At 54.6% G+C, this 23,304-nt stretch overlaps 2 protein-coding genes across 2 annotated transcripts; both read right to left on the reverse strand.

Moving 5' to 3' along the window:
* Nucleotides 1-148: 148 nt before the first annotated feature.
* Nucleotides 149-20,607, reverse strand: COCSUDRAFT_49369 (hypothetical protein; the record flags this gene model as incomplete). Its single annotated transcript, XM_005642634.1, has 36 exons — nt 149-395; nt 734-915; nt 1,257-1,319; nt 1,547-2,114; nt 2,298-2,413; nt 2,676-2,765; nt 3,058-3,371; nt 3,504-3,546; nt 3,702-3,751; nt 5,207-5,301; nt 5,635-5,780; nt 5,935-5,965; nt 6,605-6,897; nt 7,335-7,439; nt 7,818-8,069; nt 8,954-9,091; nt 9,414-9,513; nt 9,880-10,072; nt 10,341-10,506; nt 10,788-10,898; nt 11,323-11,451; nt 11,985-12,143; nt 12,945-13,088; nt 14,031-14,192; nt 14,608-14,808; nt 15,504-15,641; nt 16,037-16,234; nt 16,643-16,822; nt 17,350-17,484; nt 17,789-17,938; nt 18,246-18,431; nt 18,876-18,966; nt 19,311-19,441; nt 19,740-19,830; nt 20,023-20,210; nt 20,521-20,607. 36 exons carry the CDS (start codon nt 20,605-20,607, stop codon nt 149-151), a joined length of 5,673 nt encoding a protein of 1,890 aa, XP_005642691.1.
* Nucleotides 20,608-21,166: 559 nt separating this feature from the next.
* On the reverse strand, nt 21,167-22,964 carry COCSUDRAFT_55004 (hypothetical protein). Its single transcript, XM_005642635.1, has 4 exons — nt 22,738-22,964; nt 22,221-22,359; nt 21,939-22,091; nt 21,167-21,546 (listed from the first exon to the last, which is right to left on the reverse strand). The coding sequence occupies exons 2-4, from the start codon at nt 22,348-22,350 to the stop codon at nt 21,437-21,439; spliced, it is 393 nt and encodes a 130-aa protein (XP_005642692.1). The 5' UTR covers nt 22,351-22,359; nt 22,738-22,964; the 3' UTR covers nt 21,167-21,436.
* Between the last annotated feature and the right edge of the window lie 340 nt (nt 22,965-23,304).

Here is a 23,304-nt window from a genome sequence, read left to right on the forward strand (position 1 = left end):
AGCAGCCGCCTGTCCTGAGGCAGCACTCTGTCAAGCACCCTTCCAACAGGCGCTGGTCCAAGAAATTCTAATAATGAAGTTGTATCCCACTAGAGCATCTTAGACACCCTATAAAAACTGCGCAAGACCTAGCAAAGCGGAGCGAAGCTCAGTGCTTCTTGTGCTTCTTCTTGTCCTTTTTCCCACGTGCGCTGCCGCCGCCGTCGTCATCACCAGCGCCTTCCTCACCCCCGTCATCTCCCTTGTCGCGGTGCCGCTTCTTGTCCTTCTTCTTTTTCTTCCTCTTCTTTCCCTCACCCTTCTTGTCGCCGTCCTCCCCTGCACTCTCCTCCCCGCCATCCCCATCCCCCAGCTCCTCCACCCCAGCTGCAGCCTCTGCCGCCTGCCTGGCCACCCTGCGAGGCATGGACATCAGGTCAGCTCCTCAGCAATTGCAGGAGGTGAGCTTCTCTTTCCAGCAAGCTATCTTTAGCTGGAGCCCCGTAGCTTCAAAGCAGGCAGCTAGCTGGTGGGTGCACGAGCATCTGCACACGGCTTCCACACAAAAGTTACACCCCACTGCAATGCAACTGCAGACATCCCAGACACTCCGCTGATGACAACCTTTCTCAAGGACAAACAGGCATTCCCCCAGCACCATGCAGCTCATCACAGCAGCCAGCAGCACCGAGACAACCAAGCTTCAGTATCACATCTCCAGCATGCGCCGACCCACACAGCTTGGAGCGCGCACCTTCTGCCAGCAGGAGGCGACGCGGCGGCAGCGGCGACATCGGCGGCACCGGCCGGCGCCAGCCGCGCGTCGGCCGGCAGGCCGAGCCGGGACGCCATGCGCTCACTCAGACTCTCCTCGTGCGCCTTCTGCAGCCACTGCGTCGCCATGTTGCGCCGCACCGGCGTCGGCTTCTCAGACACCTGCCGCCATAGCAGCACCCTCAACACATCTGACACACGATGCCTGAGCGCCCTTGCAATTTTATCAATAGCATCTCTTACATGACAGTAGTTTGCACCCCTAAGCACCTTTACAGAGCCTTCAAGGAGCCTTTCAAACTAGCAAGTTGGGGCTCGACAGGTCTGATAACAGCCTGTGGCTGGGAGTTAGCACAGCACTCAGCACAGCACTCCAGCACGCACTGCAATCTGAACTATGCTCCTTCTGTGTCCTCAAGGAATTGATTTAAAGCCTCCAAACAGTGCATCATACTGAAAGGGAGGTGGCCTGCACTATGGCAGCAGGATGCCAAGGTACTCACGCTGGGTTCGCGCGACAGGCGGCCAGGCAACGGCCCTCGCTCCTCGGCCTTCGCTGGCTTCTCCTGCACAAGGAGTCAGGACATGCCAGTCAGCGAAACGATGCGCTGTGTACAGCAGCACATTGGACCACCCACCATGTGGCGGATGGCAAACCAAATTCAATATCATTCAAGGCGATCAACATGCACACACACAGCTCAATCTGCCAGGCAACATGTAAAGTAATAGTGTTGACCTCAGCGAACTAGCACATGGGCTGAACAGGCCCTAGCTCATGAAGCAGACACACCTTTTCCTGCTCCTTCCTGGTTGGAATGGCAACGCGCGTGTCCCTGTCCTTCTCCTTCTCTTTGCCCCCGTCCCTGGTACTGCGCCCGCTGCCTTTTGCAGCCACCGCCACCGCAGCCGGCTTCTCCGGCTCATCGCGGCTGCGCGCCGCGCGGTTGCCCCCGGCAGTTTCGCGGGGGGCTTTGTCATCTGCGCCTGTTTTGGCCGCCGCCGGCTTCTTCTCAGCTGCCGCCGATTTCTTCTCGGTGGCCGCCGCCGCCTGATCAGGCGCCTTTTTTGGCTCCCGGCTGGCACGGCCGCGCGCATCAGCCGGCGGCTTCTCCTCCCGGTCTTTCTCCGACCCGCGCCTGCGCGAGGCTGGAGCCGTGGCCGGGGCGTCGACGACAACCTCGCCGGGTTCCGGCGTCTCAGCGGCAGGGGCTGCGCTGCCGCGAGCGGCCGGCGCCGGGATCGCGCGTCGGCGCGCCTCGGCCACCGGCTCGGCGCGCTTCGCGCGCTTTGCCGTGTCGTCGCCGTCGGTCTTGCCCTCTGCCACCGCGGCTGACTGGCTGCGCCGAGCAAGGCCATCCCTGTATGCACGCGATGGTAACCCTAATTTCTGCTTCTCTGCCGACTGTAAATAAGTGCATGCAGAGAGCTTCCAACATCGATGCAAACTAGAGTTGGCCAAGCAAGCAGAGCGACCAAGCTGATGGTACCTGAGGGATGTATGTGACAATGAAGGCAAAACACTGCAGATGTTCTTTGCATACCTGTCCCCTCTGCGCTCGCTGGCGTTGTCAGACCGGCGCTCGGCTGGTGCAGCCGGCTTCTCTCGCACTGGCGGATTTATCCGCGGCCGCGATGCTGTTGCCGGTGCTTCCTTGGCCTGCATCCAGAGATGACCCCAATCAGAACTTGCAATGATAATGCCCCCAGCCAGAAGAGGAGGACAAGCTGCCCTCTCATGCAGCGGCTCAATTCAAAATTCTGGCTCCAGGTGCAGTGATTTGAAAATTTTGGCCAACAGCAGGACAGTAGATATCTGCAAGGTTACTCTGCTGCGCAGTGCACATGAGCAAGGCAATTGCCTGCAGATGGCAAGTGGCGGCCGCAAGACACATATTCAGGGGTCCCACACAGCTGCGCACCTCAGCAGGGTCGCTGCGCGGGCGTTTGGATGGCCGCTGTGAGGGCTCCTCCTCTGCCTTCCTCCTGCTCGGAGCCTCCTCTCCCTTTGCCTGCACCAGCAGCAGTGCAATCCTTGTATGCTTGTCTCTAAGACTCTAAACACACTGCATGCTTGGATTTCTGGTACGTGATGTCCTCTACTGACCACGGCTCAGAAGTGCAGGACAGCCAGCAATGCTGCACCTGCTGAGCACATGCAGCGGCAGGCAGCAAGCTAATGCCTGCTGCCTGACCTGGCACAAGCATTCCACAATCAAAGGCAAACGCTTGGCACACAGACGCATGTTCTGGAGGGGTTGTGAAGATATTGAAAATCGATTATTAGTCACAGCTGCTGCTCACCGAGGGGGCGGCCTCTGCTTTGTCGCCGTCCCTGCGGCGGCCGGTGTCGCTCGGCCGCTTGGCATCCGCGCCAGATTTGGCGTCGCCCCGCCCCTTCCCCTCGCTTTTTCCCCCGGAGCCGCCGCGGGGTTTCGCATCCGTTCCTGACTTGGCATCCGTTCCTGACTTTCCATTTGCGCCCGTTTTGGCATCGGCTGCTGGCTTCGCATCTGAGGTTTTGCTGGCGCTGCTCGGTCTGAACTCTGCTGCCTCCGCCCGGAGCTCCTTCCTCTTCTGGGCCGCGCTTGAAGAGTCTGCCTTCTTCGCTGCATCGCCTGCAAGCGCACAAGAACAATCAAACAGAACATGAGGACAACTTTATCAGCTCATGCACAGAAGGCCTTGTTCTCAACTTGTTGAGGCAATGTGATACCAGGAAAAGTGCTGAGAAGATCGCTGCAGCTTACCTGAAGAGGACTTGTTGTTCTTGCCTGCCGCTGACGTGGCCTCCTGTGCCCCATGCAGAGAGAGTGTGACTACACCAGAACAGCCAAAATTTCCAAACTTCGCCACGCAAGCACAAGGTTGTATGCTTGAATGCACGCGTGCAGATGAGACTCACTCCTCACTCTCCAGCTCAGCAAGCAAGATAGGAGAATAATCACCTCGCGGATTGCAGTGACCCCGTTCTCTTGTGCCTTGGATCCGCCAGTGCCTGCAGAATCAGTACGGGGGCCAGATCAGAACTGCTAACCCTCACTGAATAGAGGGTGAAGACTCCTTGTTTAAGGCTCTGCCTATGATATGGAATGTCGGATAAATAATACATGGGAAGTAAAAGAGGGGAATACAAAAATCCGTTACAGTCTCAGCAAGAGACAAGGCAACTAGGCAGACAATCACTTCCGGCACCTGCAAAGACAGCTTAATGTACGCAGGCTAAGGAAGTGTGCATGTTCTGCACACTGGACACAACCTGCTTTGAAATATCTGTGAAATGTCGTTTAAGGGTTCATTTCTCATTTCAGTTCTGACCCACCTGACAAATGCAACCTACCACCATCAACAGACCACAGCACACACCATCAAACAGTGATACACGCAGTCTGCCCCAAGGACAAGGGCGAAAAGACACAATTCTATGTGTCAATTTCAATCTGAAGAAAAAAAAAAGCAACTGGGAAACTGAAACGTGCACTGTCTCAAATCCGGGAAACAAGGCAATGGACTTGTACCAATCTGACACAAGTCGACCATTTTTGCAAGACAAAAACATCTACAGCAAAGCATGCGTTGGACATAGTGCTGATAAGACAACTCTCAGGCTGGGTGACACACAGGAACAAGGGCTGTCCCTTCCCTCATACCAAATTGGTGATGAGTCTGGGGGCTCCCTGCAGTCATTAGCATTGCTGATGCAGCACACCAAAAAGTGAAAACACAGACACCAAATATGCTGAAAGCGTCAAATGCTCTCAAGTAGGCTCAGGCCAATCTCAATGCGTTTGATAGATCTCTGATGGGCTGCCAGAGGTGCATGGACTGTGCTTCAGAGCACAGCCAACCCAGACCTTCTTCAGGCTTGACTTGCGCTTGGGATAGGACCTCTGTGAGATCTTTCCCACGTCATGGGCTCACGCCACCCCTGTCTTTGGGCAATGCTGTTTGCTATCCTTTCAGGTTTGCACTTCTGAGGTCCCCAAAACTTCCGCCTTGGACAACAGCACTCTGGCTGAGGCCACTTTTGCCGCTGCGGCAAAGGGACGCTGCCGGGCAGGAGGAACCAATGATCTAGGGCAGAGCAAAGCCAGACTGGCAGGGAGTGGGTGAGCAGCAAGATTGCCACCCTACCGACCCGTGTCCCGGACCCCTCTCTTGCGCTTGCGCTTCGGCCTCTCAGGTGCCGGCATCTCAGGGGCAGGCTTCTTTGGGACCGGGATCGGCCTCTTAGGAATCTTTGTAGGAATGGGCTCCTTTATGATCAGTTTCTTGGGCATCGGCTTTTTAGGCACTGCCTTCTTGGGCACCGGCTTTTCAGGGGCCAGTCTTTGAGGGGCTGGCTCCTCAGGAGCTGGGTCCCCAGGAATGGGGTTCTGAGGGGCCGGCTTTCCAGGGAGAGGTTTCTCGGCGCAGGATATCTTGAGGTCATAGATGAACCATGTTAGCTCACCTGGCTCGCCAGTGGGTGGCAAGCCGTTCTTCACCAGCAGCGCCTTGGGCACAGGCGGCTCCGGCGCCCCCTCATACGCCTCCTTGCTCAGCATCCTGCACATGCAATGACACCAACCGCTGTTACCATGCGAGCAGCGCGCGAGCACATCAAGACACAATGCAGCACTCCCTCATCAACCTACTGTGTCCTCTCTGTGCAGCACATCCACGCAGCTCTCCAAATGGATGGCCTCTTGCGTGATCCAATGACAAGGTGGGCGGCACACAAGCTACAAATAGGTATGCAGTAGAGCAAGACAGCACAGGTCACGGACTGAAGCAACAGGATCATTCATGTTTGCTTCCAACATAGCATCAATGCAGCATATGCAGGGCTTCGCTCAGGAATATGCAATAGAAGAGATCAAAAGAGCAAGGGAGTCGCACCGGCCATCCTTCCGGATCTCATTCTCCAGAGCTGCAGAGTACATGTTCGACATCGTTTTCAGATCCTCCTCGCTAGAGCTCGCATCGCGAACGCCCTGGACCGCCGTCTTTATTCGCGACGCGCACGTCTGCATCGCCGGGAATACCTGTGCAGACAGAATATAAATTTCACGCTCTTAGGAAGCGAACATAGACAGCGATTGACGTTGGGTGTCGATGGACTTGCCGAAAATGCAATAAAGCGCTACCTGTCTCCCCTCGGCCAGCCAGTAACACAACAAAATGAATCTGCTCTCTCACCGGGTAGGGTATCTTGCCGTACACACTCCACCTGGAGTGGCACCTTGAATCGTCTTCTGGGATCGGGTCCAATTTCCGCGAAACCGGCCAACAAAGGATCCTCATTCAGCCAGTTTACCTCTACCTTTGCGCTTTGATCTCACAAACGCCCAATGCAATCTCTATTCTAAGCTTGTACTCGTACAACTCCTTTGTAACGAAAGCAGATGGTCACAGTACTTTCTCGGTTCTCGTCGGTCTTCCTCGATAAGCCTCCTTCAAGCCTTGCTCTTATCCCCCATCTAACCAGTCCAGCTATTCTTATGGAAATTAATGAACAACGACAATTTTGAAGCTCGCAGGCTGGGATTTTTAAGCGCAGCTCACGCTTTGGGCATCGAGTTGGTTGCACTTTGCGCTCTCGATGATCGTGCGCTTGAAAACGTCGATGTAGGCTATCACCAGCTCCTTGCACCTATTGCGATAGATATTGCCCCAACCGAAGGCAGGGCCACACTTCCGAGAGAAGCCGCAAAAGTATTGTACTCTGCCCAGATTGTGTTATGGCCTCCCAGGCTCACATGCAGCCATGCAGCCCCAGAAATTCTCACATTTCCCCCTCGTCACATCTCAAAATTCCTGCAAGAACCCAGACAATCTGGTCTCCTGACCCGCAGCAAGATCGCAGTACCTTCCGGCTGCACGAAGGCGCTCCTGACAGCGGCATCTGCAGATCTTGCTCGAGTTGGAGGTGGGAAAGGTGCGCGCCTTGACGGTGGTGTTGAGGATGAGGAAGGCGTTGCGCGTTTGCACGTAGTTCTTGGACTGCAGCGCCGCGCGCAGGCCGGAGGTGATGGTGTGCTGCCACTTGGCGCAGAGGCGGCGGTAGTCACTGAAGGATGTGCGCGAGGCGCCCGGGTCTGAGAAGGACATGGAGAACCCCGGCCGCGCCGCGCACTCCCGCGCGTACACGCCCTCGCTCCCCTGCACGCAGGAATCAGGGTCAGCGTGCTTGAGAAAGTTTGACACAGCCTCATTCCCCTGCACGCGGGGGTTGTGAGATTAGGGTCAGCATGCATGAGAAGGTTGAGACGGCTTTGCTCCCTGGATGCAGGGGTCAGCAGGGTAGGGTCAGTATGCAGAGAATTTTGCAGAGCAGACACGGTCTCCTTTCCCTAGAGGCAAGGTTCACAAGTGCAGGGTCAGCAGGTACTCTTTGCCTGGCTTAAGCATGCATGCCTGATCTGCCCTGATCGTGCAGGCGTTGATACTGAAAAGTGTAGGGGTGACTGCATGCATGCTAAGGGGCGTGACCGCCCAGCCCTGCTTGGCAGATCGCTCCTCGACTGCCTCTATACGTAAAACGGTCGCAGCATCTGGCAAAACTGTTGGCAGGCAGGGTGGGTGAGCAGGGGCCTCACCCGCCAGCGCTCGAGGAGGATGAAGGTTTCGTTGAGGAAGATGGCCAGATTGAGGGCCTCGCGGTCGGTGCAGGAGAACACCAGGCTGATCATCTGCTTCATCATCTGCGCATTCAACAGCCCCAACCTGAGCTGCACAACCCTCCCAAAACGCCCTCATGTCCAACAACACTCTCTCCATGCTCATGCCACTGCACAGCATGCCTCAGCAGTGCCCCACTCCTGCCCAAATCTTCACAGGCACTCACAAGAAGTACGGAGCCACATGATCTCCTTAGAACCCTTTGCACGTCCTCTACCCAATCAAGAGCAGGGCCCTGAGACACACACCTCAGCACCCCACTGCCATACCCCACGATCTCCTCTAAGCCATCATTGGACCAGACCCATTGGTCGTGTAAAAGAAACCGATCAGAAGTACCAGACTTGATCAGTCACATATAGTCAGGATTCAAACGAGAGCGTCTTGGAAGAGGCGCTCACGGTGTCGAGGTAGAGGATGGTGGGGAAGAATGGGACGGCCAGCTCGTGCAGCCGCTGGGTGAACTTTGCGCAGAACGCCGCGTCAGGCGGGGAGTACACGACGCGCGGCAGAATGCACTGCTGCAGGTATGCGTACAGCATCCCCTTCCGATCGCACGTCCAGAACGGCCGCGCGCGCGTCAGGAACAAATTGACACGCGCCGCATTTGCCTCCTGCGCTTTCAGCTCCTCCGGCAGCCGTTTCAGCGCGTCCTGCACAGGGAGTGCCATTAGTACTCCAGTCTAGTTGTCTTCCTCTGAGGAGCTATGGATGGCGGCATGCTGCTGACCACACGCTCTTTTGATCAGTCTCATTTTCAGTACGATGTGCACATTCATGAAGCATTCTCTTCGGTCCGCCCAGGATGTTTCCTCTAACCACTGTAGACTCAGGATGCTTGGGCCTCTAGGACTGCCAGAGCCTGAGCTGTGTCAACCCAAGCTCAGGGCCAGGAGGACCACAGCATGTTGCGCCCGCTTGGGTTCTGACTCAAGAGCTGCCTCACTGGAAGAGCACACTGCAGATACCGTTCAGTCAGTGACTCTCCTGTGCATGCTTTCTGTGCAATTATATGCCAAGACAGGTGCAGGGTGCAGTGCTGCCCCATGCAGCCCTGGGCCAGAGGCAGAGTTGGCTCAGACAACAAGCGCAACACAGCATCCTGTGCCCGCGATGGTAAAATCGGGACTTCAAACATACGAGAGACCTCAATCTTCTGGAGCCTGGGTCCATCGAGCAGGCCCTTTAGCACTTGCATCAAGTCAGGGCTCGTGGTTTTGGGTTAACCCTGGATTCGGATTACTTGCTTCCGATGAAAGGGCTGCTCAAGCTCAACGGGCAATATGTCCGAGCTAAAAGTGCCGCGTAGGTGCCATATATCATGCACGCCAGGCCCGTAGGTCTGACTTTGGCTCAGCCACGATACATCATGCCCATTTTTCAACGCTGCCTCTTCGGCCTCATATACCCTCACACAAGAAGTCCGGCAGAGTACAGCCCAAAGGACCCTTGCCCCTCCACGCATCTCCTAGTTCTCTACACCACCAGAGATATTCAAGACTTCACACGCACTTCCCGCAAGAGAACAATCACTCACCTTCACACGATCCAGCACTTTCTCGATGGTATCGATGTCGTCTTTGAGCTCCTCAGGGTCGATCTGGGGCTCATTGCCGCGGTAGTTGCCGCCCATGCCCCCCATGTACCCCCCGCCTGCCGACCCCCGGTCGCGCGCCTGTTCAACACATGTCAGAGGGGTATCAATCGATGATCTTATTAATCCCTGAAGCGGGGTCTTTGCATATATAGGAGGGTGAGCGCTTGGTCCAGCATACAACTGTACATTAATGCAGGCTATTCCTGCCGAGAGGCAAGAGATTACTTTGCAAATAAGCTGCAGGTACTGGTTGCCAAGTACCTACCCTTGATGGCATCAAGTGATAAGCAAACAGGGGGTGAAATGGGCCTCTGCTCAGACCAAGCGTGCATGGTTTCCAGAAGAAAGTTGCAGGACATCAGCGGTTTTGATTGGTGTTCTCCAAGGGTCTAGAAGTCACGAAATGGGTGCGTGCCTGGTCAAGCATGATCTGCTTGGAGCGCATCTCTGTCTCCTTCATGGCCTGCAGGTCCTTCAGCCGCTTGATCTCCCGGTGGTACCTGCACACACAGCACCAGACAGAAAATCATCGCAGACAACAAGACTCTAAGACCCTGGGCTTGCGCCTGGCCAGATGCCAGAGAGAACAGGTGTATCTAAGGGCTGGCAGCACAGGTAAGACTTTCCAGGATATGAGCCATATCTAGATGCCCTTGTCTATTGCGCACAGTGCCATTTCATTCCCTGAATTGCCGATTTTCACTCTGACAGCAGAGCGCTGACGGAAGCTCCTTCACCCGTTGTGTTGCAGCACACACTCTTCAGCAGTATAGATACATCATCAAGGGCTGCCACGTAGGCAACCACGTCTAAGTTTTGGTAGCACACCTATGAATGCCTCCAGAAATCACAGCAAGACAACGCACCTTTCGGCGGGCACAGAGATGTCCGGGTAGGAGAGGCTCCAGAAGGAGATGTAGAACTCGGGGCTCATCACTCGCCACACGGTGTCCGGCAGCGTCTCGCGCACGTCCTCCACCAGAGCCGCCCAGCTCATGCTCCCAGGTCCCGGCCCCGCCGCCCCCGCGCCGCCGTCCCGGCCGGCCGCCAATCCCACCCCTGCGACATTGCACGACAGTGGGATTTAGATGGTTTCTTGTGGTGCATGGACCTGACTGAGGCTCATTCCTAAAGAAATCTTGATCCTGCTGGAGAGAGGGGAGACATTTCACAGTTATTGACAGCGCCAATGACGTGGGAGCAATGCCCACATGATTGTATATATTCTCTTATTAGGAGGACAAAGTCCCCAATGTTGATCTTACAGAGCAAGGGAAGGCTAAATCAGGATGGATTCAGTGGGAATGGGATGAGTAAGAGGGCGCACCGTTGGGCAGGTTCCCGGCGGCTTCCGGCTGCGCGGGCAGCTTCTCCTCCTCCAGTTCGCCGTCCTCCACCTCCTCCATCGTTGTGTCCCCGTTCTCCTGCGGCGTTCCTGGTATCGTTGGCGGCAGCACCGGCGGCGACAGCTCACGAATCAGCGGCCGGTGCGCCTGTGACCGCCACGCCGAGTGATGTCAGAAATCTAGCATGAGTGTCCCTTATGTCTCTGTATATTTGCTGATGCTGTGTTACACTGAGCACTGGGCAGAGACATGCAAAAGTGCTTGCTGTGGCAGCACTGGCACCAGAACATACTTGAGGCTCTTACTATGCATCAGGCTGCTGTACTTGATCTATTCCAGCTCCTCGACCTAGCTACCTCTTCTCAGGATCGCCTTGTACCTGACAGTAAGATTACTGAGTAGGACTCTCAGCAGGAGGCGACTCACACCTGGAAGGCGACTTCAAAATCCACGCCGTAGCGCTGCACCAGCTGGGAGATGGACGGCAGCAGCGCAGCCCTCTCCGCCGGAGGCAACGCCGTCGACAGGAACTCCGTGTACTGCGCCAAATCAGTTCACAGCATCCAGAGAAGAGTGATTTCGAACAGCACGGCGTCTGCCAATTATGGTCCCTTGCAGTGCCAAGTAGACGCACTTCCGCCCTCGCGGAAGCTCATCCTCATAGAGCAGCACAGCCACATCTCCCAGGCGAATCTTGCTTGCAAGTGTAGCTGCGAAGATCCGGACATCCAGATCTCCCCAGAGATATCCCTGCGAGGTGCTCTTGACATAGCTGTACGCTGCTACAAGCAAGTGCAAGTGTGCTTGGTCAACAAAGACTCCGCAAAGCCTCAGACCTCAAAGTTGTTGCACACCCATCTGCATTGGCAGCAGGACATGCCCTGCAAAGCTCTGCATGTCTGTAAGGATATCATATATCAAGAAAGCAACAGTGAAATATGCAGCAGGGGCCGAGAGGCACACCAGGAAGAGCGTCTCCTGGCACTTGTCGTACAGCTCGGCAATGAGCTTCAGGTGGCGTGACTCGGTCTTCATCACGATGTAACGCCGCTGCTGCGCCAACATCACATACAGCGGCAGCGCCAACTTGTCCTGTTACAGTGCATCGCACAACAGTCTCCAAATCACCCTATTGAAGTGGCACATCGCATAATGTTGCATTGATGTCATTGAGCGGACCCTGTGAAAAGCCAGGGGAGGCAAAAGATTGAGGGCGTCATCTGCACAATGCAAGCCACGGACCACGTCTGGCCTCCTAGAGCATCCAAAGGTTGACCTCAGAATGCCACTCGGACACATGAAGAAATGGTGTGGGTTGCGAAGCACAGAAGCTGCCACAATACCCCTGTTCTGCATGCATGGCACAACACAACTCCCAGCACTGTTAAGCATGCCCAGCAGCAGAACCCAGAGATGCCCAATCCTCCCACCATAAACCATTTAAAAGTATAAACCCAAGAAGCATTCAAAATGACAGGGCCTCTGACCATACAGATGAAGGAAATCTGTGCCAGGCTCCTCAACACCATGTGTCAGGGACACCCATGCATGCAATGGGGCCCAGGTTGAGGCCCCCTCTTGGAGATACCAAGCCCTCGAGAGACAAAATTCAAGCAGGCGCGCACATTTTGGAGGGCAGTGATGAGGCGGCCGGTAGTGCGCTGCAGGGCTTTGGCGGAGGTCTGCTGCTGCGCGCCCAAATTGATCACCTCCTGCTGCAGCAGCGGCCCCCCTGCCAGAGCCTCCACCTGTTCCGCGCTCAGATCGCTCACGGGGGCGATGCCCTGCGCGCAAAATAATACAAGGGTCAGACCTTATACTTTAAGGTGTGTTTGTGTGGAAAACAGAAGGTGTTGAGGTGACCTCTTATCTATGTGGTCTGAAGGTTACAGAGGGCGGAGTGCCTCAGCACAGCGACAAAGGTGATGTCAACACCCGCCATCGGGCGCAGATCGGTGCTTAGTAAGCTGAGAATATGGCAGAATGACGGCAGGAGCCTAATACACACTAGATAACACAATCCAGTGTGCTCTTCGAGTGAGCACCAGTGATTGGACTCTTCCCAACATGCAAGACCACAACCATGGCAAGCACCCACGGCATCCTGAACTAAGAGCCCGCCACGCCAGGCGTAATCACTCACAGAATCAATCCCTTCCATTGCTAGACTGATTGTAGTGGGCGCTTGCCCCCGGCATGGCAGGCTCTGAACAGGACGCATGCACATGCCCAGAGTCACGAGCATATTTGAACAAGGGTGAGCAGGAAGCGGTGTTCCCTCCTCCCCCGTACGCAACAAGCAAAATGCCAAAATCAAGCAGCAGGGAGCAGGTATCGGTGACTCTAGGGGGCATGGGTTCACCCATGCCCTCGCGGTGGGGAGGAATTGTCCCCTTGATCACGCCCTAGGTGCTGATAAGCGCCTATCTCACTAGAACTGCTGCTGCTGGCTACAAAATTTGCTATTGAGCCGCGGGGTTCAAAGGCCACCCCCGGGGTTCCTCCCGGTGCACAGCTTCTGCCTCAATCACGCCCCAGGCTTCATCAGGGCGTCTATAACTTAATTTATTCCATTGGTGACTCACCGACATATCGCTGACGAGCGCCTTGAGCACGAGCATGTCAAACGACTGCGCGGCCTTGAGGGTGTTGGCCAGGTACTGGCAGATGGCGCTCAAGTCCATTTTCTCGTACCGCTTGCACGCCTGCCCCACAAACTGCGACAGCCCCTGCGCGCATGCATGCGCAGCGCCACGTCAGCCATCCACTCCCTCAAACGCAACTGTAATGAGAGACTGGAAGACGAGAGCTGCTCAGACTTGCAAGACAAGAAGGACCCACGCGGTGCTGCCATCTAGCATTGGCAGAGATGAGGAGTGATAGCAGCAGCGTGACGAGCAGAGTGTCAGTCCTCATTGTCTCAAAAGGGTCAAGCAGAAAGAGGGCATGGCTCTAGGGACAGCAGCCCATGGCTATCAACTGGGTATGCAGACAACCGCGGCCAATTTTGTATGCTGGCACTCTCGCTGAGCCAGGAGATTCCTGGCAGGCATAAAGTTCTGGACAAAGGTTGAATAGGCAGGAGCCAACCCTTGACAAAGCCTCAGCCTCCGGCAAGTCAAATGGGCGGAATTTTATGCGGGAAAATGGCCGCCAGCTAGAAGCACCAAATGAGCTCACTCCATGTCAGCAGGAATGCTGCCCACAACGCAAAAATTGCCTACTCCCCTGCGTTGTACGAATTGAGCTTTCCTAAGAATATCATGTAAGATTACTACCAAGAGCTGTGAACACTGTCATTTCTTCGCCAATCTCAACATTGCAAATGAGCAATTCGGCCAGTTTTTTAGCGTGTCTTCAAAAGGAGAAGTGCCAAATGCGGCCATTTACGGAACAGCATATACCTCCCACCCATCCAAGGAAGATTCTCCTTTGCGGGCTTCAATCGGTAGGAGGCAAAGGCCAAGCCCCTGATGGCCGCCTTCAATGACCTCTCCTCCCAGACACATCCAAACTTTCTTGTCGCTGGCCACCTAGCAAGTCTCTCCTATTCCCGTTCCTCCAACACCCCCCTGAAACCTGGACCCAGGACCCCCTTCCTGCCCCTCCTGGGTCCCAGAATCTCACACACACATGCAGCTGTGTGCACGAGTAAAGGGTGAGTCAGTCACCTGGAGCCAGTCGGAGATGTTGAGGCCGTCGGCCTTGAGTTTGTCACGGCCGGGGGAGGCCAGGCGGTCCACGAGCACGAATGAGAGCACATCGTATCCGAAGGGCGTGAAGTAACGCATCGCGTCCAGGATTGGCTCCGTCATCACCGGGTACGCCTCCACCTGAGCGCGTTCATGCATGCCCTCAATATTTTCAACTCCTGATCAGGCAGTAAGGTGCTCCTTGTCCACATGGTGGCCCGGTGCTGGCGCTCCTCCTCCCTTTGCAAAGACGAAGGACCCAGGACTTGATTGCTTGCCAATGGGCAAAGCCTCCACCTGCTCGCATGCGCATGTCTGCAAAAATCTCACTGCCTGATCTAGCAGCTGTGCCTCCTCCCCACCCGACTACCCACCCTCTTCCATAAGAGGTAGCTCAGCCCAATGAGGCAGCTCGGGCCATTAAGGGGTCACGACCAACACAAGAATCGCCTACTACCAGCTCAATCGCCTACTGCCACTTGAGCCTTTCCACTCAAGAAATGTTCGCGGTGATACTTCCGGCTATGGTTGCTTAAGGGAGACAGGAGTGACACACATGGCCGACAATGTGGTCGCAGACGGGCAGCGGGTTGGCGTGAGCGGCCTTGGCGAGCAGCCGCGCAAAGGGCGCTAGCAACTTCTTGCGCTCGCGCTTGTCCTTGGAGTCCGGCGCGTGCACTCGCCTCATCACCTTGCGCACCTCCGTCACCGCCAGCTTCCCTGCAGCCGCCAGCAGCGGGTTCTTCGCCACCTTCACCTGCGTGATGACAATGATCTTTCTGACCTCCGATCAGTGATTTCAAGATAAGAAATGGTCTCGAGTGGCATAGGCAGTCTGTGGGCCTTCTGAAGATACGAGTCAGATTACTCATCTCAGCCGTTCATATATTTGTCTCCAAGGGAAGGGAACGCTGAATGATGGAAAGAGATGTTGCCATGCGTGCGTATCAGCATGGCTATACCTGGCAGAAGCAAGGATAAGTGAGACTGTAACCAGGAGAGGGGCAGACACGCTCAATACAGGATCCGGGCATTTTAGCTGCAGCTTGTTGCCGAGCAAGATGCCAAGGTTCTGAAGCAAATTGGGCTCACGGAGAAACTCAGTACTGGAGCTCAGTACCATATGCGGATATGCAGAAGCACGTCCAAAGATGAGGGAACTTGACTCTCCAGCCATCCGGTGTACCTAGGAAATTAAAGAGGAAAAAGAAAAAAGTAAAAGAAAATCCATTGGCGAGTCAGGGACTCGAACCAGGGATTCCTTGTTCTTGACTCAGAAGGGAAGGGCTTGAGCCGCCTTCATCCCGCTATCCTCCTTTTGTCTCTGCACACAGTCTCACAATCTGGATTTGATTGCCAACTTTTCACATACACATCCTCGGATACCTTTTCCTGCTTTTGGATTTTCAAAAGGGATAGTTGTGATGCTTCCTGCGGGCCAGCAGCGCCCACCTTGAGGCTGTTGTAGATGCGCCAGCGGTCGGTGTATTCCAGAAGGTGCAGCGCCCCCCACACGTCGTTGACCAGGCCCACATTGGCGGGCACCATGCACAGCGCAGGCAGCAGCACCTCTGAGAGCAGCAGCTTCACCTGCGCGCGGAAGCCAGGCGCACAGTCAGCATAAACCATCGGTTCAAAGCAACATGACGACATCGAGGCCGACCGATTGCGAGAGTTTCAAGTAAATTCTGACAGTGCAAAGTGTAAGCAAAGGACACCTCCGGCCCAGGAGCGCTCTTTCCACCCTGCAAAAGCTTTCCGTGAACAGCAGCAGAGTGCTGCATCGTTGCTGAATCCCTTCGAGCAACCATGAAGATGGCTTTACATTCTTGCGCGCATACCCGCTTCAGTGCACAGGTATGTGCACCCTGCAGCAATTTTAGCATGCGGTTTCAGGAAAGCACAGTCCTGTTCCTCCGAGTCTTTCAAACGCCCACTTCTCGCAGTGGGATGTTACTAATTACAGAGAGCGGGCAGCAGCGCACCAGCTCAATGTGGTGGCGGCCCTGGGGGATGGTGGGCGGGGAGCACAGCAGGAAGGAGCTGCGGAGAATCATGTGCTTGAGGATGCGCGCCAGCTGACTCAGCAGGGTCACGTCTGCATGCGCGTGCGCGCCCAGCAGCAAGAGCAATCCCACCGTCTCGTCCCCCGGCGTGGGGACCTCCACATCAGGACCCCCGTTCTGCATGCACATACAGTCCACTCAAAGATCTCCTCTTGATTACCACTGCCCTTATGTCCCCAAGCCAGATGCCTGGTCGGATCGTAGTGCGCATCAATGCGCTGTGCAGCTCCTCACCAGTTGCCAGTTTGAGGGGTGTAAACCTTCCAGTGGCATGAGAGGGCCAATCAGAATGGCGCATAAAGTGATACCTTGTGCGGCAAGCAAGAAGAATCCATCTTACTGCACAGCATAGGGTAGGAAACCCACAAATCATGTTCGCTGAACTGTCTGGTGCCCTGCTTCGCTACACCACTGGAACACATGTTTGCAACATTGGATGACGTAGGACTCCAAACAATACAGCAATCATCATTTGTGAGTCCCCTGTATAGGACCAAGGTTTGTCTGCCAAGGAGAGGGCGGCACCTTGCGATTGAGGATGGAGAGGCCGCGGGGCCCCTCGGGGTAGAGCGCGTCGAAGGAGGGCTGCAGCTGCGAGCGCAGCATGCCGCACAGGGCGCGCGCGATGGGAGGGAACCCCACCGGATCCAGCCCCAACCCGCTCAGCAAGTTCAGCAGCTTGGAGGCGTTGCCCCAGTCGTCCACCTGCAGGCAGTTTAACACTGTCTCAGACTTAAAACCGTCTCAGGGAGCTGCATGCCCTCCAGAGCAAGGAATTGCCGATTGAGGGTCTGCCATTTCTGAGTCAAGCACAGGGCGAGACGACTGTCTCCCCTGCTTCCTGAGCTCGCCACAGCAATCCTTGGTGACTGTGGCCAAAACGAGGCCATACATTCGCAAGGCAGAACGGCCTCTTTTCTGCCTCTCTCCACCAGTTTTGGCTCTGGCAAGCTGCGCCAGCCAATCAGGGGGCAGCCTCTTGCACTAAAAGGCCCACCCTTTTAGCAGGCCAAACAGAACATCTTCGCTCAACACTAGGTCCCTTCTGAGGCCTGCAAGCTTAGGCAGGGACGCCACTGGACACTGGCATGCTATATATGACCCTACAGTCGTCCCACAAAGCAGCATGTGTATCGGCTCAGTCCACCACACCAGACCTCCAGTAGAGAACCAAGCAGCTAGAAACTCCCTTCTCCCTCCCTGTTACAGCCCTAATGAAGGGTGGTGCATACCTGCAGCAGGCCGGCTGCCAGGCCGAGCTTGTGATTGGCAGCCAGCGCGGGCGCCAGGATGTCATTGTTCAGCGCCCGTGCATCGAGGTCCATCTTGGCAGCTGTGAGGCCCACCTTGGACCGCGTTGCCTCATCCTGGATCAACAAAAGCACTCAGACATCTCTTCTTGCCCTACTATAGCTGGTAAGAAGCAGAAAGGCCTTGCCTGTTCTCGAGCTTGAGCAGCCTAAATGAACACTTTGGTAGCAATCCAAATGGAATCGCCAGGATTATTTGGACGTGGCCGGGAACATGATCCAGCAGTTGGCGTATAAGGAAAGCTGACACGCCTCTTGGCACAGCGTAGAGCAGTGTGTGAGGCTATGCATCGAATGCAAGACAGCTTTCAGGATATGCTCCCTAGAAGAACCGTATTCCGAAGCCCAGTCGGAGCGGCACCTTCTCGGCGGCTGCCTGCGTGAGGCTGACGGTGCCAATCTTGGCGACGGCTTCCGCCAGCTTCTTTTGCGCGGCCTGCAGCGCTGTCACCGCCTCCTCATCCGGCGGCGCCAAGTGCGGCAGCAGTCCCTCCAGAGGCACAAGCCCCGCCTGATCGAATCACACTTCAAAGTAATAAGATTCCAGTGATAAAAACATATATTACATGCTGTTCTACCCTTTATGCACCACATTCCAGATTTTAATCGTCTTGCTGAAAGGAGTATGGTAAAGGCTGCACCAAGCAGCACTCCGGCGAGCCAGCGCTGGAGACAAAGAGCAGCATGGAGCACAGTTGGGTTGACCAGGGGGTGTCCACATTGAGGCATTGGGGATATGCATTGCTGGAGGTAGATCGAAGTGTGCGTGCCTTGATGAGCTTCGCGGCAATGTTGAAGAGGGCATCGGGAGCGGGTACGCCGCCGGACGCCAGGCGCTGGAACTTGAAGCCCAGTATCTGCGTGCGCGCCTCTGGTGCGAACATCTCCGCAAGCGCCAGTAACGCGGCGTTCCTTGGCGCGCACTCAAACGCGTCCAGCACAACGTCGTACACTCGGTTGGGGTCCAGGTCAAAGAAGCCAATCAGCGCCTTCACCTCCGTCACCTGTTTGGGCAGCAGCGAGCACCTGAAATACATCTTCCTGCTTGATTCGGCTGCAGTGATACTTGCTCCAACGCCAACTTCCACTTTCGCTTGCGTGTTTCTGCCCATTGCAGTGTGCTGTAATTTCAGGCATGGTCAATTTTGTTGCAGAGGTCACGAATTCGTGTCAGGGACTGCTTTGTGCGCCAAGTGCAGCCCACTCACATACTAGGGCTAAGCCTAAAAGTCTGCTCTGGCACAGTCTCACTGCACTTAGTGTCAGGGACGGCCATCCAGCAGATGGGGCCTGTTGGATTGCTCAGCATGCAGAGTCCCAAGTTTAGCACTGATGCCAGGCGCCAGCCCTCTGCGCACACTTGTATTTGAAGTCCTCTGTCCAGCACAAGCAAAAAGCACTCATTCCCGCATGCGCTCGTTCAGTTATTAGTAAGCGGTGACACGCACCATGTGGTTGACGGGGGTGCCGCTGCTTGACTGGCACAGGGCGGTGATAAGCTTGGCGTATCCCTCGCTCTCCTCCCGCAGCAGATTGAACCTGTGCAGCAGGACTTGTGCTGAGTACATTTGTCATGAGCAGATAGGCACACAAGTAAGGCAAGCAGCTGCACACAAAGAAGCAGGACAATCTGTCATGCAGCTGCTTTCAGCTCTGCATCTGCAGACAGATGGCCCCGTTCAACCACACGATGGGGATGGGATGGAGTTGCAGAGATACAGGGCATGCCAGCAACACCAGACACAATCGCCCTTGTGCATTGATAAGACACTACACAGGCTTGCTGGCTTTGCTTGAAAGTTGCTTTGTTGGGGTTCTGGCATGCTGCAATACAGTCCCAAGTGGGCTGCAATCAGCAGGGAGGTGCGGGCATGTGCGCGCACCTGCGCTGAGTGTAGTGCATTCTCGTGTTGAGCTGGACCTCCTTCTTGCGTAGGTTGGCTGCCTTTGTGACTGCGCCCACCTCCTCCAGGAACTCCCCGTCCAGGTTCATCATCAATACATCCTTGCTGACCTGCACACCATATAGTGAACGTAGTCTCAAAACACGTCATGTGACAATTGTTCTTGTCCCTCCCTTGTGCTGCCTGGTCAGACACAGTTGGACTCTCACGGAAGTCCTTTCTCAATTCCCCGCCCCAGTCTTCTAATTGGCAGGCATCAAGGAGGCACGGCTACTCTTGTAGAAATGCATCGCATGCAGGACGTGCATGACCTAGCCCTGTCATCCGGCAAGCACGCCTGATATTCTGCTGGAACATGAGCGACGTGGGATTAAGAGGAATGGGTGAGATGAGGTTCTAGGAACACACCAGCTGATCTTTCAGGAGCTCCTTGGCCAGGTCTGCAATGAGCGCCTGGGCTGCTGAATTCCCCTCGCCCTGCACCTCCACCCACACCGCCCTGCAGGCACAGGCCACATCATCAAACAGTCTGCCTCACCACTTTGCGGTCATGTCTTTAGGTAAGGTGTCCCTGCCATGCTGGAAGTGCGACTATCCAGGCTGCTATTAGAAGCAGAAATGGTGATCTTCACATGTGAAGGCTGTAGATTGGTGCCGAAATCTTAAGTTATGTGAGGAGGCGGATGTTCACCAGAGGATCTCTGCCAGCAGGAGTGGAGTGTCCTCGCCCACAGGGATGCCACTGGCCTTCATGCCCACTGCGTATTTGGCTGGCAGGAGCTGCCCCGCCGCGACGGCATGTGCAAGCTCCAACAGGTACTGCCGGAAGTTTCCTGCATCGATGCCTGTCACTGTGGCTCCAATCTCGCTGGCCAGCACCTGTTGCATGGCGATCGAGGTGTCAAAGAGGACAATAATGAATTTGCCTTAGCTGGGACAGCACTGTGCTTCTTTGTATTATACGTTCCGAGCGCACGTCAAGGCGTTGCAGTTGCTATGTCCTCACACGCACGATTGGAAGTTGTGGCATGGGATCACTGTCACTAGATCGCTGAAGAGCCGCCGTTTTATGGTTTGCCATTATTGCAGTAAATATAGGGGGCCGTCCAATGATAGAATGCATCAGCAGATCGCCAAATTAGCTGAAAATAGGGAGCTGTATGTAAGGAGGCCTCTCAAAATCACGCACCTTTCCCTCATTCAGGCCTTCAATGATCTGTGATGTAGCCAATGCTCCCAAGCGAGGCTTAAACGAGTTAGCTTCATCGATCTCCATACCTTCTTACTCTTATGACCAAAGAGGAGCGATGAAAAACATTGTTGACATGACATCAGCTTTAATTTAATAGTTGCCAGACCGAAGTTTGATCTAGCCACCTCCCGAAAGCAACAAAATGTCCCGGAACTCCACGAACATCGTGCGCTTGAACAATGGAAACTTGTGCAGATTCAGTTTGCTTTCAGCAAGTGAGGGTTCAAGCGACCCTGTGCATATGACCCATCAGGGCTAGCTAGGGCTTTAAGAAGACGGGGGCGTCAACCGAACGACCAGCCAACCGAGAACAGGGCATTACTGGTAGAGGTGTATTACAGCTTCCAATGAGCTGTAGGTGCTATGATGGTATGGCAACTTTCCGCTGTTCATGTGCATCTGCCATGTGATCCATGAGTGCTCACACCCTGACAACCTGAGGTTTGTCACCCTTCAACTGGAAGCAGCCATTGGACACCAAGCATGATCTTTTTGACATGCTAGGCTGCCATGTGCACACATTTGGTTCATGAAGCAATTAGCTGCTCCAACTTTTTGGCCAAGGATGGTTTTATTTGCTCATCATTGCACTCTTTTACACTTCCAAGGCTATTTGAGCAGGCAAATATAAGCGATGTAGGACCTGCATTAATCAGTGATTGCAATCTCAAGTTCCACAGCAACCTCAGGCTGGCAGGCTCAGCCAATAAATGCTGGCGACATGAAGGTGCCAGGTCAAAGGTTGCAGGGAAATCACCTCTGCTGCATCAGCTCAAGCTCATCCTGCTCAAAGAGTTGAACAAAGGATGCAAGGATCGTGTCTGGCAGTATGACTCACTGTGTCCATTGCATCTTAAGCGAATAAGGCAGCCAACTCATGAGGAGGAGTCTTTCCAGTCCCCTCACAGGCTGCTCTCTGTCGCAATCTTTGGAAAGCATTTGCCAATTGCTTCCATAGAGTGCCTGCATCAACACAATGCAAATGTATTCAACTGCAGTGCAGGCAGGAATTTACCAGCAGATTAGCGACTCTCACAAGCTTTACATCTCAGGCTGGCTGGCTCAATCACATGAGCCTGCCTGGCCTGAGGCACCTTAATCAGTCCGCAATATGCACTGCCAGTCTTCAACATCACCTTTAAAGCCATCGAGCTGCAAAGCATGAAACACGAGAGGCCACGAGACTTCATGTGCTGGCTACAACACCAGAGCTTGCGCAAAAAAGCGTCACTGCGTCGACCTTCAGTGCAGCGTGATTGCAGAACACCTCTAAAATTGGTATCCTGCGCCGGTCTCAAGTCTATTCACTTTTTGAATTCTCTCCCGGGATATGTTGACCTGGCTGAGCAGCATACCTTCGCTCTGCTGAAGGATGACAAGCCTCTGCACCTGCTTTTCATGGGAATCCATCTCTTCACCCAACGCCCAGGCATACCATGCTCGATACAAATCTTGCCGCAGTGGGCATGGTAAGTCGTAGATGCTTAAGATGTTCAACTTGTTAATATCTGCCGAAGCAAGGAAATATCAAGTGACGATTACAACATTTGAAAACTTTTCTGTGCAGTCAGCTGAATAATGAATGCGCTAGTAGGCCCTGACATAATGTAAGTGTCAGGGTGGAGTGAGCCGCGCACCAATACCGTAAGGCCGTGATCTTGCTTCGAGATCAGACAAGCGTTCCTCGACCCATGTCTTCTCTCTGAGAAAACGCTCCTCAAGTTTGCTGAGAACTCCTTGTTCCTGCTGAATAAGCTTCTCTAGCATCCTTACCACCTGAACGACATGTCATGTCCATGTAATCGCAGAGCCTATAATTCTCTGTCGCAAGGACCTCATACTTGTGACCACAATACTACAGATTGTATACACAGGTGTGTGAACAGCGCCTGGAGCGCGTGACATCGAATGTAATTTCGCCCTGACCTCGAGAAGGGAGGTCGCATAAATGGCTGGGCCCAGAACTCCTAGGACTCTTTGACAAGATCACTAATTGGAGAAGCCCTTGGCAATTCTAGTTTCCTGGAATGCAGCGACCATCAGAAACCGCCCTTTCAGCGATCACTGATTGGAAATTCTCCACAATCGTGAAAGCTTTATAGATTTGTGCTGCTCCTGAATTTCACGTCCCCAGCACTAGGCCAGATGGCTCACCTGAAGTCTCGAAGTCACAAAGCCCGCGCACAGAAGTCTTGAAATCAGCTTGCTTGATTTTCTCCGTATCTTAACGATACGTGTTTCGCGATCAATGGAGTTGCCTTGTCAGGCCAGGCTCTCTCTCAGGAAGATTATCTATTGTCAAAAACCAGGAAATCAAGGTTGCCTTCAGCCAGCTCGGATGCTGCTCTGAAAGCAATGGCGCAGAGTACAAAGAGGGCTGCTGCTGATGGTATCTAAGAGCCTCAGTGAGAGGGGAAACCTGCACAGCAGCCTGAGAGATGGGAACTCCTACGAACGGTGCCAGTTCCAAATTAAGCCACTCAAGTCCGGACGACACCTCCGCTTTGTACACTTTCGAACAACTGCGAGGCATGGATTTGCACGTGTGGAACGAAGAACAATAATGTGGTGCTCCAATAGTAGGTGGATCCAGTGGACGGGCGCGTTGAATGATTGGTGCAGCAGCAGCAGGCCGGAGTAGAAAAAAGACCCTGCCTCTAGTTTGCCTCTTCCTAGCCTATTCGAACTACTGAGAAGCATGGTTGCTTTGAAAATTGACCT

This window comes from Coccomyxa subellipsoidea (assembly GCF_000258705.1).
Source record: "Coccomyxa subellipsoidea C-169, whole genome shotgun sequence".
NCBI classification, from domain to species: Eukaryota; Viridiplantae; Chlorophyta; class Trebouxiophyceae; family Coccomyxaceae; genus Coccomyxa; species Coccomyxa subellipsoidea.